The sequence below is a fragment of the Balaenoptera ricei genome, chromosome 11 (assembly GCF_028023285.1).
Source record: "Balaenoptera ricei isolate mBalRic1 chromosome 11, mBalRic1.hap2, whole genome shotgun sequence".
NCBI classification, from domain to species: domain Eukaryota; kingdom Metazoa; phylum Chordata; class Mammalia; order Artiodactyla; family Balaenopteridae; genus Balaenoptera; species Balaenoptera ricei.
Window position 1 is genome coordinate 75184550 of NC_082649.1, and position 17625 is coordinate 75202174.

At 36.9% G+C, this 17625-nt stretch overlaps 1 protein-coding gene across 4 annotated transcripts in view; it reads right to left on the reverse strand.

Moving 5' to 3' along the window:
- DENND6A (DENN domain containing 6A) overlaps positions 1-17625 on the reverse strand; it is a 55657-nt gene that overhangs the window by 12118 nt on the left and 25914 nt on the right. For 3 of the 4 annotated variants that reach the window (XM_059939974.1, XM_059939977.1, XM_059939976.1), the window contains exons 6-12: positions 16539-16644; positions 15859-15938; positions 14705-14767; positions 13843-13898; positions 7750-7872; positions 7168-7263; positions 5013-5107 (exon numbers count right to left, since the gene is read on the reverse strand). In XM_059939974.1, coding sequence (XP_059795957.1) covers positions 5013-5107; positions 7168-7263; positions 7750-7872; positions 13843-13898; positions 14705-14767; positions 15859-15938; positions 16539-16644 — 619 coding nt within the window. The remainder of the gene's footprint in view (positions 1-5012; positions 5108-7167; positions 7264-7749; positions 7873-13842; positions 13899-14704; positions 14768-15858; positions 15939-16538; positions 16645-17625) is intronic. The other variant, XM_059939975.1, reaches the window with a different exon arrangement.

Below are 17625 nucleotides of genomic sequence, written 5' to 3' on the forward strand. Positions count from 1 at the left end.
AGATCTTCTGTTTGAGATGATGCAAAGTTCTGGAAATGGATAGGGGTGACGGTTGCACAACACTGTTAATGTACTTAATGCCACTGAATTGTACACTTCAAAATTGTTAGAATGGTAAATTTTATGTTATATATATTTTGCTATAATAAAAAAAATTTTAAGATAAGTGGGAAAAAGTATCATAAACATACTAAACTTAATGAAATTTTGCACGTCTGTTAAGACCTATGCTCAAACGACACCAGCCAGTCCCAGAAATAGGTACTATAGTCTTGCTCAAAATTATTTAAACACCCCTGGTGTCATTGTTCACAACGTATCACCTCTACTAATTGAACAAGGACCAAACTGAGGACATTGACACTCTCTACCATCCACTCCTCAATGACCACTAAGGATCTATAAAACATAATGTTTCCATACAACATCATCACTCTCCTATAGAAAAAGTGATATCTTTTTCTATATGATATGGTCCAAATACTCTGGTGACAGAAATAATCAGAGGGAACACAGCATCTCATCCCTAAAATAGGCTGCTTAAAATAAAGTGTAATTAATATTCCATATATGCCCTTATGCCCATTCTGAAAAATAAACTCAAGAAGTGTCCCCTCCCCTCCCTTGGTCCTAGGTCCTACTTTTAAATGGTAACTTCACCTGTCTGAAGAGGATTCTCAGAGCAGCAAAAATATTAGCTGTCAAGACATCACAAGAAAAGAATACCCCTCATGGATAAAGATGTAAAAATCCTCAAAAAAATTAGCAAACTAATAATAATAATAATAATAATAATAAAGGACTATACACCATAACCAAAAGGGATTTATTTAAGGAATGTAAGGTTGGTTTAACATAAAAAAATCAATTAATTTAGTATACTGTATTAATAAAGGACAAAAAGTACACGATGATCTCCACAGATACAGAAAAAGCATTTAACAAAATTCAACACCAATTCATTATAATCTTTTTCAACAAACTAGGAACAGAGGGCTACTTCCTCAACTTGATAAAGGACATCTATGGAAAACCTACATCTAACATTATAATTAGTCCTGTATATTGAAAACTACAAAACATTGCTGAGAAAAAATTAGAGAAGATCTAAACAATGGAGAGACATTCCAAGTTCCTGGAATGGAAGACTCAGTATTTTTAAGATGGCAATTCTCCTCCAAACTGATTACATATTCCCTATGTAATCAACACAATCCCTAACAAAATCCCAGTTAGCTTTTCTGTTTTCTGCTCAGTTGGCAAAAATTGGCAAAGTAATCCTAAAATTTATAATGGAAATGCAAAACACCCAGAATAGCCAAAACTATTTTGAAAAAGAACAATAAAGCTGGAAGACATATTTCCTGATTTCAAAACTTACTATAAAATTACAGTAATCAAGAGTACTCCCAGAGAAATGGAAATAAGAACACAAATAAACAAATGGGACCTAATGAAACTTAAAAGCTTTTGCACAGCAAAGGAAACCATAAACAAGACCAAAAGACAACCCTTAGAATGGGAGAAAATATTTGCAAATGAAGCAACTGACAAAGGATTAATCTCCAAGATTTACAAGCAGCTCATGCAGCTCAATAACAAAAAAACGAACAACCCAATCCAAAAATGGGCAGAAGACCTAAATAGACATTTCTCCAAAGAAGATATACAGATGGCCTACAGACACATGAAAGAATGCTCAACATCATTAATCATTAGAGAAATGCAAATCAAAACTACAATGAGATATCATCTCACACCGGTCAGAATGGCCATCATCAAAAAATCTAGAAACAATAAATGCTGGAGAGGGTGTGGAGGAAAGGGAACACTCTTGCACTGTTGGTGGGAATGTAAATTGATACAGCCACTATGGAGAACAGTATGGAGGTTCCTTAAAAAACTACAAATAGAACTACCATACGACCCAGCAATCCCACTACTGGGCATATACCCTGAGAAAACCATAGGTCAAAAAGTGTCATGTACCACAATGTTCATTGCAGCTCTATTTACAATAGCCAGGACATGGAAGCAACCTAAATGTCCATCGACAGATGAATGGATAAAGAAGATGTGGCACATATATACAATGGAATATTACTCAGCCGTAAAAAGAAATGAAATGGAGGTATTTGTAATGAGGTGGATGGAGTTAGAGTCTGTCATACAGAGTGAAGTAAGTCAGAAAGAGAAAAACAAATACAGTATGCTAACACATATATACGGAATCTAAGGAAAAAAAAAAAAAAAAAAAAAAGGCCATGAAGAACCTAGTGGCAAGACGGGAATAAAGACACAGACCTACTAGAGAATGGACTTGAGGATATGGGGAGGGGGTGGGGTGAGATGTGACAGGGTAAGAGAGTGTCATGGACATATATACACTACCAAATGTAAAATAGATAGCTAGTGGGAAGCAGCCGCATAGCACAGGGAGATCAGCTCGGTGCTTTGTGACCACCTAGAGGGGTGGGATGGGGAGGGTGGGAGGGAGGGAGATGCAAGAGGGAAGAGAAATGGGAACATATTGTATATGTATAACTGATTCACTTTGTTATAAAGCAGAAGCTAACACACTGTTGTAAGGCAATTATACTTCAATAAAGATGTTTAAAAAAAAAAAAAAAAAAAAAAAGAGTACTTATAAAGATAAGACATATAGATCAATGCAACAGAAACAAGAGTCCAGAAATAAACCCTTATGTTTATGGCCAACTGATTTTCCAAAAAGGTATCAATGCAATTCAATGGCAAAAGGATAGTTTTTTCAACAAATGATGCTAAGACAACTGGATATCAACATGCAAAAAAAGATGATTTTAATACCCTTACCCCACATCATAAACAAAAATTAACTCCAAGTGGCTCCTAAATGTAAGTGCTAACACAGCAAAATTTTTAGAAGAAAATTTTTGTGACCTTGAGTTAGGCAACAAGTTCTTAGATAAACATCAAAAGCCTAATTCATAAAATAAAAAAATTGATAAACTAGACTTCATCAAAATTAAGTACTTTTGCACTTCAAAAGACGTCCTTAAGAAAACAAAAAAGAGGGCTTCCATGGTGGCGCAGTGGTTAAGAGTCCGCCTGCCAATGCAGGGGACACGGGTTCGAGCCCTGGTCCGGGAGGGTCCCACATGCTGCAGAGCAGCTAAGCTCGTGCACCACACCTACTGAAGCCCGCACACCTAGAGCCCGTGCTCTGCAACAAGAGAAGCCACCACAATGAGAAGCCCGCACGCCGCAACAAAGAGTAGCCCCCGCTCCCTGTAACTAAAGAAAGCCCACATGCAGCCAAAAATTAATTAATTAATTAATTTTAAAAAAACAAAAAGAGAAGTCAAATACTGTGAGAAAATATCTGCAAATCATATATCTGAAAACAAACGTGTGTCCAAAATAAAGACCTCTTAACAACAAAATAAGAAGACAACCTAATTTTAAAATGGACAAAAGATTTAAATCAACATTTCATAAAAGAAGATACACAAATGACTAATAAGTAGACGAAAAGATGCTCAACATCATTAGTCACTAAGAAAAAGCAAATTAAAACCAGCATTTTAAACCCACTAGAATGGTTATAATGAAAAAAAGAGACCATATCAAATGTTGGCAGGGACGTGAGGAAACAGGAACCCTCATACACTGCTGGTAAGAATGTAAAATAGTGGGTCACTTCGGAAAACAGTTTGGCAGTTTCTTAAAAAGTTAAACAGACTTATCAACCCATGCTACTTTACCAGTGATCTTTGCAAAAGTTCTTCTACTTACATCCCCAACAGAAAGCCTTTTCTTATTGGAAAAAGACAATAAACAGTAGTCTACTATATTACGATTAATCAAATAGTCTAGATTAATAGGAAAAAACCAAGAAAGTAAATGTCAAGATTAAATTAAGATTAAAAAAGAAACCTTTCCATATCTTCTCATAGATGAGACGCCAGTGACTGCTGTGCTCTGAATTATCAGACAGAACACTAATGAAATGGCAAGGGACCATGACATTTACAGAGTGCCATAAGTCAGATACTGTGTTCAATCCTCCCAGCAGACAAAGAATTGCAGGCTTAAAGAGGCTGTTCTGCCTAAGGTCACACAGATCTGACAGCCAAGGTAAAGCCCTTTGCCCTTTCCTCTATTTCATAAGGTTTCTAAGGATTTCAGTCTAAGATTGAGTCTAATATTTGTAAATAATATGATTTAAAATGTTATTCCCTAATATGTCATCTAGATTTATTTATATTCCAGAAGGGATATTTTATAAAATAATCATTAAATAATGTCTTAAATATAATACCCATGTACACCAAAGGAAAAGTCTTTAAAAGTAACATATCATAAAGTTATTAGAAATATTTTAGATAGCTCACGTCTCAACTATTTCCATGGAAAATTCAGGAATGTCCAGTGAGAAAATGTCAGAGGTACCATTAAATTGTCATCCAGGTTAACAAAATTGCCAACTTCAGAATTCATTTACTCATTTAGTAAACATTCATTAAACAGCTACCATGAACAAGGTACTACATGTCTTTTTTCAAGGAAAGCACAGCCTTTTGACCACTTCCTTAATCAATACCAGTGCCACAGAAATGTGTAATTCTTGTTTGGAGTCCTAGTTGAGAATTTTGTGTCAAATTGATTAATTCGAACTTTCTATAAGGTTTTATTCAAGCAGTGTTGGAAAATCCTGTTTAATTGGGCTTATACATATACAAAAAGTAGCTCAAATTTTTGAGGTTTCATGAAACCTCAAAATAATTCAATGTTTAAAACACTGTAGGTGCATTTTTTTGGTAGGTGGACACGATGGGTTATACATATAGGAATCTGTATATTTTAGTTGGAAGTTATGCTCTTCTTCAAAGGCTTTTATTCAAGTTGCCTCAAAGAAGGTTGCCATCAACATAATTAAAAAGTAACGAAGCAGTGAAAACAAAGAGGAAGAAATAAACCTGCTCATCCACCTTACATACTAAAACGAGAACACCAAGTTTATACTTTACCTGCAGGTTTAAGGTCTCCTATCCGAATAATGTGTGGCCAGTGCTGGAGTGTTTTTGCAAAAAAAGGGTTGGTTACTCCTAATATGACTGAGGGCCTACATTAAAACAAAACAAAACAAAACCAAAGTGAGGAAAAAATGAATGTTCCATCAGTTTACAATTTATTTTGAGTGAACTACTGTTTACTCAAAGATTACTAAGATAATCTTTTCCTTCATTGGTACCACATATCAACTACATTCCAGGCACCATTTTTAGCACTAGGTATATAAAGATGAAAACACACGGTCTTTCTAAAAGCACACAGGAAAAGGGGTATACATAACCAATTATGATACCAGAAATTAGAATACAGTGAAGGTGGTATAAAATGTACAATTATTACAAAGGAGAAACTATGTCTACCAGGGGATTAAAGGACAGCCTCACCAAAGAGATGACATTTGCACAAAGATATGAAAGATGAATAGGAGGTTTTTTTTGAAGGATAGTTGATATATAACATGATATAAGTTATGAACAGGAGTCTTTTGCCAGGTGTATAATGGAAGAAAATGTGATGCAGGAGAATGAACAGTATGTGCAAAGCAATGAAGTGAGATCACGGTCTGTTTGTAAAACTACATATAGTTCAGCGTTCCTAGAGCACAAAGAAGGAAGAATGAATAGTCAGAAATGAAAGCAGATGGGCAGATGCTGGCCAGATCATTCAGTACCAACTTAATATGCTATGAAATTCAGATGTTATCTTGTAGGCAAACAGAAGCTACTAGAGAACTGAGTGGAGGAATGCTACATGAACAAAAATGTACTTATTAGGAAGATCACTCTGGGGGAAATTTGGAAGATGCTCTGCAAAAAGGGGAAGAGGTTTGGGGAAAGCAACAGCAAATACGAGAAGAACTGGAGGTAGTAAGCCTAGGAAGAGAGCTCTGGAAAGAAGATAACAAATGTTATGAGAGATATTTTAGGATGTTGAATTGACAGAATTTGGTAAAACTTCACATGGAGCACATTAAGAACAAGAAATTTATGACAATTTAGGTTTTTGATAACTAAGTGAAAAGAAGCACCATTCATGAAGTAGGAAGAGGCATGGAACTCGGGAAGAAAAGAAGGAAACAAAAAGAATTCAGTTTGAACATGTTTAGTTTTGGGTGCCATTAAGATGTCCAGGTGGCAATACGATAAAAAAACAACAACAAAAACCTGGACAGAGGTCGAGACCTTGCAAAGATTTGAACTAGGAAGATAAATTTCAGTCATCAGTATACAGGTGTTAACAGAGACTGTGGTGTGGGTACAGATAAGACTGTACAGAAAGAAATATCAGTCTGAAATCAGAACCCAGAACACAATACTGGAGAACACCAACATTTAAGGGGTTGGCAGAGAAAAAGAAGTCTGCACAGGAGACTGAGACGCACCACCAGACAGCCAGGTGAGACGGTACCAAAGATTAAAATGTTTTCAACGTCAATAGAGTGTTACAAGAAAGGGAAGGCAGGAAAAACAGGGCAATAATGTGCCCACAGGTTCAAGGCAGTGAGAAAGGTCTTGATGACTTTGACAAGAACTTCAGAGGAGATGAAGAAATCAACCTGCAATGAACTGAGAAGCAACCAGGAAACCAAGAAGTGGAGAGGGTAAATGGAAATTTTTGTTGTTATTCTAGAAACTTAGCTATGAAAAGAAGGTGAACAACAGAGCAGGAACTAAAGGGGAAAGGTAAGATATTTTTTCCCCTTTTACAGATTGGGAAGAATTTTTATATGTTTATATGCTGATTCAATGAAGAGGGAGAAGGAAAAGGAAGTTATAGAGCAAGAAGAGATAACTGATGCTATAAGGGGTCCTGAAGTAAAGAATGAAGATAGAAGTAAAAGTAGTCAGATAGTTATTATATTAGAGGAATTAGCTATTAATTAGTGGAAGACAATATAGCTTCCACTAACAAATAAGATCATTCAAAGAAAATAGGATAATGACTCTTGAAATGTGAAATTATTACCAGCAGCTCCTCAAAACTTCCTTTATAAAATCAATCTGCCAATAAGTTCAAAATTTAAACTTTTCAATTATTACCAAAAATAATTCTACATAATTTGGTTATAAAGGTAATACTTGGTCAATAAAAGTTATTTTGTTTACTCACGGGGCTTGAGTACGGGTGGTATATTCTTTGAATTCACTATCATGAATAGTGAAATAAGGTCGGAAATCACTGAAGTACTTTAATGGAGAAATACAGCTGTAGAGCAAGAATAACATGTAAAACAAAGGACAGAAATTAAAGGCCCTACTCAATAACTATAAAACATCTATACACAGAGTTTACCCCAGTGGGATCATCTATCTATAACTCATTTCAGGAAACTAGAAAGACAAATGGAAAAATGTAATGTCGATGGCATACCAAAAACACACTGGATTTGGGGCAGAAGACGGGGTGAAATTCTGGCTCTATCATTCATTAGCTACATGCCTTTTACTAGACACTGACCATTCACGCAACTGATTTTTATCAGGTGCTAACTTTATGTAAGTGAATGAATGTGCTTATTGCCCAGAAAAACAAAAACATGGAATCTGAATTAATTTTCTCATCAATAAATGGTGCTATAATGAGCACTACCTTCTTACAGGATTATTGTGTAGATCAATGCAATGAGTGTGCAAACATATCACAGGTGGTAAACTGTTGCAACTATCACCATGAGGAACCAAATATACTCACTTAACAAGTGCCAATACAGTCTCTGACGACTCTGATGGTGACGGTGCCATGACCACGAGGGGCTCACCCAACAGCACCAGCTCCCAAAGCATCTGACTATGAAGGAAAACTGGGCAGAAACACCTGAAAGGTGTTTACGCAGCAGAGACACTGTTATTTATCCATCCCTCGTTTTTTTAAGTTCCCATATAATCATTCTAAAAACTTCACATTGATACAATTCTTCCAGCTATGTGTACCTTGACCTGATACACAAATTCATTTAGAATATGGTGATGCGGACTTCCCTGGTGGTGCAGTGGTTAAGAATCCACCTGCCGGGCTTCCCTGGTGGCGCAGTGGTTAAGAATCCGCCTCCCGGGCTTCCCTGGTGGCGCAGTGGTTGAGAATCTGCCTGCCAATGCAGGGGACACGGGTTCGAGCCCTGGTCTGGGAACATCCCACATGCCGCGGAGCAACTAGGCCCGTGAGCCACAATTGCTGAGCCTGCGCGTCTGGAGCCTGTGCTCCGCAACAAGAGAGGCCGCGACAGTGAGAGGCCCGCGCACCGCGATGAAGAGTGGCCCCCGCTTGCTGCAACTAGAGAAAGCCCTCGCACAGAAACGAAGACCCAACACAGCCATAAATAAATAAATTAAAAAAAATAAAAATAAAAAAAAAGGAAAAAAAAAAGAAAAAAAGAATCCGCCTCCCAATGCAGGGGACACGGGTTCGAGCCCTGGTCTGGGAAGATCCCACATGCCGCGGAGCAACTAAGCCCGTGCTCCACAACTACTGAGCCTGCGCTCTAGAGCCCGCGCGCCTACAGCCCGAGCTCCGCAACGAGAAGCCACTGCAACGAGAAGCCCGCGCACTGCATCGAAGAGTAGTCCCCGCTCACTGCAACTAGACAAAGCCCACGTACAGCAACGAAGAACCAATGCAGCCAAAAAAAGAAAGAATATGGTGATGCACATAGATATAAGTTCCTTTTATCCACACAAAAATATATAGCAATTTTACTTGTTCCAAGTTTTACAAAATTAAATATATTGACACACAGAATGGTTAACAAATGATAAAAGCATATAAAATAATTATTAAATTATTGTACCATACAGCACATAGTTTATCAATATTGCTGTTCCATTTGAATTTCTATTTTGAAGGAAACCAGAAAAATTAATTTTCCAAAGGATGTTTACTGGATGTACTTAATTTCAAAGCCAATGCTTTCAATATTAAAGAATGAGGAAAACAAATCACAAGGAGGTGTTCTAACGCCAAACAACAGAATGCTTTCCTAAGCAGATCCTCCCCCTACAGAAATGTTGCATATTTTTACAGTAGCCCTGGAATTAGGCAGAAGCCTATAGGACAAAACTCCGGTACATTACCTAGCCTAAGTTAATTTGATAACTTTTACTTATTTAGTAATTTCCTCCTAGTAGGGTCAAAATTTTTCCTAGTAGATTAGAGGGAAAAAAAACTACATTATCTATTTATAAAAATCATAACCAAAGGACTTCCCTGGTGGCACAGTGGTTAAGACTCCACGCTACCAATGCAGGGGGCCCGGGTTCAATCCCTGGTCAGGGAACTAGATCCCACATGCGTGCTGCAACTAAGAGTTCACATGCCACAACTAAGGAGCTGGCAAGCTGCAACTAAGGAGCTCGCTGGCCGCAACTAAGGAGCACACGTGCCACAGCTAAGGAGGCCGCCTGCTGCAACTAAGATCCGGTGCAACCAAATAAATAAAGTAAATGTTAAAAAAAAAAAAAGTAACCAATCTACCTACCTGAAAACATACACATACAAGAAAGAAAAGGAAAAAAATACAAGTTAACTTCTAAGTGTAAAAATATGAAACAAATTTGTGAGATGGAAATTAGGGAAAGTTCATTTTAACTATTCAAAGGCAAGAAGAGAAATGTGAAGGAAGGGCAAAAAACCAAAAATAAAAACAATAAACAGTTCAAGGATAAGGCAAAGGAGCTCTTCTTCCTCCTTCCTTCCTAAACAATTCAATCCTACAGCAAAACACAGTGCATGGTAGGCATCTCTGCCAGGAGGGAGAGAGCCCTGTTGGCCTGAAGAGCGTATCAGGGCTTGTGTGAGATAAGGCAGACATCCATGTGGAGGGGGTGGCTTGTCGTGGGGGTGTTGGAACCCTAACGTAGTGAGAAAGGTGTGCATGTGTGGAGGTGATCTGATTTGGGGTGACAGAGCCCAGGAATTGTGAGGGGCATGGAGGGGCAGCAGGTGCAGAGGGTCAGAGCCAGAGTGGGTTGAGGAGGTTGTCCAGGGTGGGGTGTCAGAGCAGAGGAATGAGGGTGAACGTATGGAGGCGTGGCCTGCAGTAAGGTGTAGAAGCACAAGTAGGGAAAGGAGGGATCCATGTGGGGGCTGGCTTGGCATTGGGAGTCAGAGCACAACAGGGTGAGGATGGCATCCACACAGAGAGGTGGCCTAACGTGGGGTATAGAAGCCGACTGGGGCAAGAGAGGAACCACGTGGGGGGTCAGTCAGGCATGGAGCAGGGCCTAAGCAGGGTAAGGAGGGTGTTCATGAAGAAGAGCAGCCAGGTGGGCAGTGTCAGAGCCCAAGAAGGATAAGAAAGGCATTTGCTCAGAGGAGAAGGTTGCAGCAGAGACGAGAGATTGGTTACTAACATGGGACCAATCAAATAATTAAATGAATCAAGGATAATAGGATGTAGCTCCTCTGTCAGAGAAAAGAAATACAAATATGAAAAGGGAAAAAAGTAGAGTGAACCCTGCTATGTTGCACTGGAATTAGGGGTATTGGTGTGACTTTATAGTTTTCAATATATATGGATATAGAAATAAATATGTATGTAAAAGTGTTTACTATATTTGAGTGTGTATGTATACATGCATTTACAGATACATATTTTCCTTAGCTCTGTCTACTGAGAGGGATATTCCCTTAGCAAGGAGCACAACTAGTGCCCAGATCTTGACTTCTAAACCCTATTCTCTACTAAGTAGCTGATTCCAGGGCTGGGGAAGAGAAAATACAAGATAATCTTGGAACCCAACAGAACTGAAAACATATGTCCACACAAAGGCTTATATACAAATGTTCACAACAGCATTATACATAACAGCCAAAAAGTGGAAACCATCCAGATGTCCTTCAATGGATTACTGGATGTGGTATATCCATACAATGGAATACTATTCAGCCATAAAAAGAATGAAGTAATGATTCATACTACTGCATGGATAAACCATGAAAATAATATGCTCAGTGAAAGAAGGTAGACACAAAAGGTCACATATTGTATGATTCTATCCATATGATATGTCCAGAATAGACAAATCCAAAGAGACAAAGTGGATTAGTGGTTACTAGAGGCTGCGGGGAAGAGGCCATGGGGACTAACTGCTAATGGGGTACAGGGTTACTTTTTGAGTGATGAAAATGTTCTGGAACTAGACAGTAGTAATGGTTGCACAACTTTGTGAATATATTAAAAACAAATGAATTGTATACTTTGAAAGAGTGAATATTATGTATGTGAATTATATATCAATTTTTTTAGCTAGAGAAAAAAAAGATAAGCCTGGAACAAACAAGTTAGTGTTTCAAGAATGAAAAGGATATGACAAAAAAAGAAAAACAGAGGCCAGCTTGACATGGATTCTCACTGGCCAAACTGGGGACAATTTGAACATGAAAACCGATGAGAATAATGGATTTTAATAACCTGTTGAATAAAACAAGAAACCATACAGATATACATACATGGTGCAATGTTTTAAAATATTTCTACTAATTCTTTGACACTCCTTTTAAAGCACTGAGCCTATTTCTCGCCCTCTTAGGTGGGCTGGGTTAGTGGCTTGCACTTAATGAACAGAGTAAATTAAAGCAATAATATACAACTTTTTTTTCAATAATCGTTGAACAAACGAACCTTTAATAGCAGTTACACCACTGAGGTGTCCTGATCCAACATCGAGGTCATAAACCCTATTGTCAATATGGACTCCAGAATAGGATTGCGCTGTTATCCCTAGGGTAACTTGTTCCGTTGATAAATTTTTGGATCAATAAGTGATATTATGCTTTGGCTAGTGGGCCTAAGCTTTAATCACTCGGAGGTTTTTTTGTGCTCCGAGGTCACCCCAACCATGTGGCATGTGGGATCTTAGTTCCCGGACCAAGGATCAAACCCGCACCCCATACAGTGGAAGCGCAGAGTCCCAACCACTCGACTTCCAGGTAAGTCCCAATAATATACAACTTTGAAGCCTGAGTCATAAAAGACATTGTGACTTCAGCTTTCTCTCAGATCACCTGCTGAATGTTGTGAGAACATTTAAGCAGCCCTTTGGAAACGTCCACATGGCTGGAAATGAAGGTCTCCTGCCAATAGTCACAAGGAACTGTGACCACCAGCCAACAGCCAAAGTAGCTTTCTAGGGAAGCAGACCCTCCAGCCCCACTTGTCCAACTGACTAAAACCTCAGCTGACATCTTGACTGCAACCTCACAAGAGATCTAGAACTAGAACCATCCAACTGAGCAGTCCCCAGATTCCTAACTCTCAGAAACTGTGTGAAATAATGTTTGTTCTTTCAAACTTCTAAGTACTGGGGTAACTTATTACACAACAATAAATAAATAATATACATAGTTTCAACGTATCTCCTCACAAAATATTTAACTACGAAAGGAAAAAGAATAACTTATCAATGGAGAAGCTTGGAGAACACCACACTAATAAAGTGATCAAAGTGAACATTATCAGCAATGAGACAAGCCAACCTTGTGAGCTACCTCCTGGCCAAAGATACAGAGCCTGAATCTTATCATGAGTAAATCCCAGACAAACCTAAGCTGAGGGATTTCCTGTAAAATAACTGTCCTGTAATCCACAAGAATGTCAGGGCCATGAAAGGAAGACTGAGGAGCTAATGCAGACTGAGACTAAACAGACATGACATCTAAATGCAACAGATGGTTCTGAACTAGGTATTATTGTGACAACTGGACACATTTGAATGTGGTCTTAGTATTAGATGGTATTAATTTATCAATGTTAATTTCCCAATTTTTATGGCTGCATTGAGTCCTTACTTGTAGGAAACAGACACTAAAGTATTAAGGGAAGATGGGGCATCAGGTCTCCAACTTACCATCAAATGGTTCTAGGAAAAAAAAGTTTACTATACTGACCACTTTTCTGTAAATCTGTGATTGTTTCAAAATTTTATATAGATACATAAATTTTATATAAATAATTATATATGTAAAATTTTGAAATAATCACAAATTTACAGAAAAGTGATCAGTACAGTATATATGTATAATTTTTAAAATATATAATTTATATATATTATATATGTATATTTATAATTTTAAAATAAGCAAAGGAAAAATGGAAAAGACCTATATGGAAACATCTGACCAACTGACTTTAATAGTGGGATGCCCTTAAGGCATCAAAGTTGCAAATTAGTTTTTCTCTGAAGTATAGTAATGTTATCAGCAAGCACACCAACAGATAGGAAGTACAATTACAAGCTGAAGCACTCTCTGAAACCTCTGTATTACACTAGTAATATCTGTTACACAAAGTAGTTTTTATTGGGGGGAGGTAAGTATTAAATATTCAAGAGAGGAAACCTTTAATAGATATTGGTGGTATGCATCAAATTAACGGCAGTGTAGAATTACTAAAATGAGGGGTTTGTAGGGAAATCACAGTCTTCTTTTAGCACCACTTTTATATTCCCATTCTGGAGTATCATGCTTTATGCTCTCAACCCACTCCCCCCAACTCCCCAAAAAAGGCCATCCCTAGAAAAAAAATTATTTATTTACCATTCTCACACCCAACCAAACAAAAATAATTTGTGTGTACCATGTAATACCCAATCCATATCCAAATTTCCCTAGTAGTCAAAGCAACTGACATGCAGTCAGGGATGAACCACTGATTTACAACATGTGAAACATGACTATTTTCTTCCAGTTTTTTCCACATTTTATATAGGAACATTCACTTTCTAAAGAAATTAACAACAATATCATAAAGCAAATGAGACAAGGCAGTTAACAAAATTTTTTAGTCTTTACCTGAAAAGATCCACCTCATGAACAGTAGGTAAAATAACAGATATATGTGTGTCTCCCTAAGAGAGAAAAAAGAAAAAAAAAATAGACAAGATGTCACTAAAATTGCCTGAAATTGACTTTTATAATATGCCTATCTATCTCATAATCAATCAGCCATGTTGCCCTGTCTTCTAAGAGTCTCTTCCTCCAGAAGCAGCTACAAAGAGAATGGGTCTTAACAGTCTCCCCTAACACAGCAGAAGGTCAAGGACAACATAGATTCCACCGATAAAACATTAATCCAGTGGTCAGATGTTATATTAATTCTCAACTGTATGAAATACTACCATAATACCAGTTGATATATATAACAGGCAAAACTTGTTTTCCTATTGCTCTCCATTTTTATTTAATTCAAAGGACAATGGGAGTGCTAATATACCAGTTAAATCATTTCAAATGAAAAATTCATCCCCACCCACGAACAAATGTAACTTTGGGAAAAATGAAAGGCAATTATAACTACAGAATCCTTTTGATTCAAGTTTCCTAAAAACAGAAGTCTGTTGACCACTCTTCTAAGATAAGAGGTTTTGTTAGAATTAAGCCTTGTTTAATCTTTTTCAAAAGATAATTTTCTCCTTGTCCTCACAATTACAGTATAAATTCTGAGTTCTCCAGTGTCTACTAGAGAAAGAACAAGAAAAAAAAATCGGAAAAACATTAGGAAGCTTATTATCAACTCATTAAAAATTATTTAATGGGATATTTCAGTGATATTCAGAAATGTATCATAAACCCAAGAAACTCTACATTTGCTAGTTTAAAATTTCTGTTAAAGAGACTATATATGCTGGATTATTCTACCACAGTAGCACTCTACCTGCTGAGTTAACTGCACTATTTGAGTTGTCCCAGGCTTGTCATGACATGTGGGAATCCGTACCTAAAAGAGAAGAAATTAACTTTGGCTACAAAAGAATGACCTTACTATAACTTGCGAGTCCTGCTACAATGAGGGATCAGAAGCACTCTATCCTGATGCTAAAAAGGTACACTCAACAACGCCTAAAAAGCCATAAAAACAAAATACTTATGTCAGATTAAAAACTAAAGTCATATTTTAGTCACAGCAGAAGGTAAGTGAACCAAGGTCTCCACATTCCCATACACACAGAAATCACTAACCCACTGAGAAGCAAACGTGCTGAAAAACAGAAAAGGACATGAACTACATACCACTTCCTGTTTATTGTTCTAATCTTTGCTTCATTAATATACACACACCCAAACACACCCTCTCAAGCTTGCCAAACTATGGGATAAATCTCACAGGGAACCATGAGAACTCTCAACCCAGACCTACTTTTGATGATTTCCCATGGAAAAAACAGAACAGAGGTCCTACAGAAATGAGCACATCTAAAGAGAGAACATTGCCAAAAATAAGTTCAACTTGAAAATGAATTGCAAAAGCACTTACAGCACATTCATACAAAGCCTGAGAGCAAAATGCTAATTCACTGTATTAAAAAAAACCTTAGTAGAGAACAATACCCTGGGATGGACATGTTGGTCTGAAACTGCACATTAAAAAGATCACTTAAGACTAAGAACCAATGACCTGCTGTATTAAAAAAAAAAAAAAAAAAAAAAAGACTAAGAACCAATGGCTTTCCTAATTTCTTTTAAATTTTACTAACTCATACTCAACTCTACAAGTGTTCTGCAATACCATCCATTTCTGGAGGGCCATGAAGTTGCACAATTCTAGGAGGTGGCGTTTACATTCACATGCATTATATAAGAATGACAGCATCATGTAAACTCTACAGGATGAAAATGGGACTGGTGACCCCTGGAGTTGTGTGACTAATGGTTCTGTGCAGCAGGATAAATTGCAGTATCTTTGCAACTCCTCACATCAATGACAAGTGAAAGCAACAACAGGACTGAATGTTATTAGGAAGTTAAAAAGCAAAATTCATGTGTGAGCTTCCTAAAAAAGGAGACAAATGAAATATAAGCTATTATTACCTTCATTACTACCCCCATAATAGGCAGATGTAATGTTTTCCCTGGCATTGGTGCAGGCCATCGATCAACATCATTACAAGCTGAAAAATATAGTAAAATATTTCTTTAGTATAAGTGGAAATACTAAAATATTAAAAATGGAACATTAGAAGTTAGAACTCCACTTTCTGCTTTCTATATAGCAGAAAAAATACACTGGGAAAGATGGACGATAAAAGGCAAAAGTACTGAAAATATCTTATATTTCACCAGATATACACCTATGTTCTAGGATATAAATTGGTTAATACATGTTTTGAAAGCAACAGAATAGGTTTAAAGGGAGTTTTCCTACTCATTTATTACTACTAAAATTAGCTACAAAAGCACACCACCTAGCAGAGGTCTTCTCTCTGTATTGAGTGACATAAGGATTTCTGTTTAACAGTACTCTGAGTATCAGAATTGGCAACTCAATATTTATTATTATCCTAAAAAATAGGCATCATCTGTGTTGCAAAAGAAGAAATAAAAGATAGGATCTTTGGTGTTTGTAGGTAAATATGCCAGAAGAATTGTTTTACCTCTCTCTCCTACCATATAGTCCTTAAAATTCTTAACTAATTTTTTTTCATTCATTTCCAGTAAAAAATTTTAAACTCCTTCATAAAGGTACCTAACTCACACAATGTTTAACTTACCTGCTTCCAAATAAGGTTCATTCTTTTCAAAATACTCTGGTGCTATCTGTTTGAGCACGGTGTGAAAAAAATGAATATAAGGTAGTTTGCTGATCAAAACCAAGGACTGGAGGGAAAAAAGAAACAATGTTTAATTTCTTAATGATTATAATTTAAGTTTGCCATTTCTTATATAATCAATTACTAACAAGCCAAATTCAGCAAAAAGTGTGGATTTTAAAATAAAAAGGCTTTTACAGTAGATGGTTAAAAGAAACATAAAACTATAGTGGCAGAACACCAAAAGTTTAACCTTATTACTACATTTTAAGAGCATAAAGACACATTCACAGATTTTCCTGCTGTGCAGGAAAAAGAATTTCCTATAAACAAACTAATGTCATGGATAATTCCAAAACCTAGCTACTATTGTTGTCAGCAAAGCAATATTAGGAATTAGCCAGGTGAACTCTTCCTAAAAAGGAAAGCGCAAATTGTGATGCTTTTTCAAACTAAGACCTATAACTGTTATATTTTAGAGTTCAATGGTTTTAGCCACATTCTTAGAAATTGTGACTTTATAGTTTGTGACCACTTCAGATATAGATTATGCTGACTTTTTAAAAATCTATTTTTCTTGAAAACTACTTTTTATCTTTCCATTAAGCATCAATTAGTGGTCAGGGCATGTTCTGGTTACAAAAGGTAAAGGTGTGTCCTTGTTAGCCGGGATTAAATTGGAATTAACTGATATTTATATATATATCTTTAGAAACAAAAAGATTATACATTTAGAGTGGGAACAATAATGACTAAGATGTTGATCAAGTATATTTACTAGCTCTTCAAAAAAAAGATACCGCAGGCTTTTATTAGCTGTAAATATGTTACAATCTGTTTATTCTTTCCCTTATTCTAAAATGTGAAAATTAAACAGATTCTTCTGAGTTTTGACAGTTTCATACAATAACTGTAACTTACTGTCAGGAATCTAATACAGAGATAGCAGGAAGGCAAAATTCAATAGCAGTTAAAAATCTAGGGACTTCCCTGTGGCACAGTGGTTAAGAATCCGCTTGCCAATGCAGGGAACACGGGTTCAATCCCT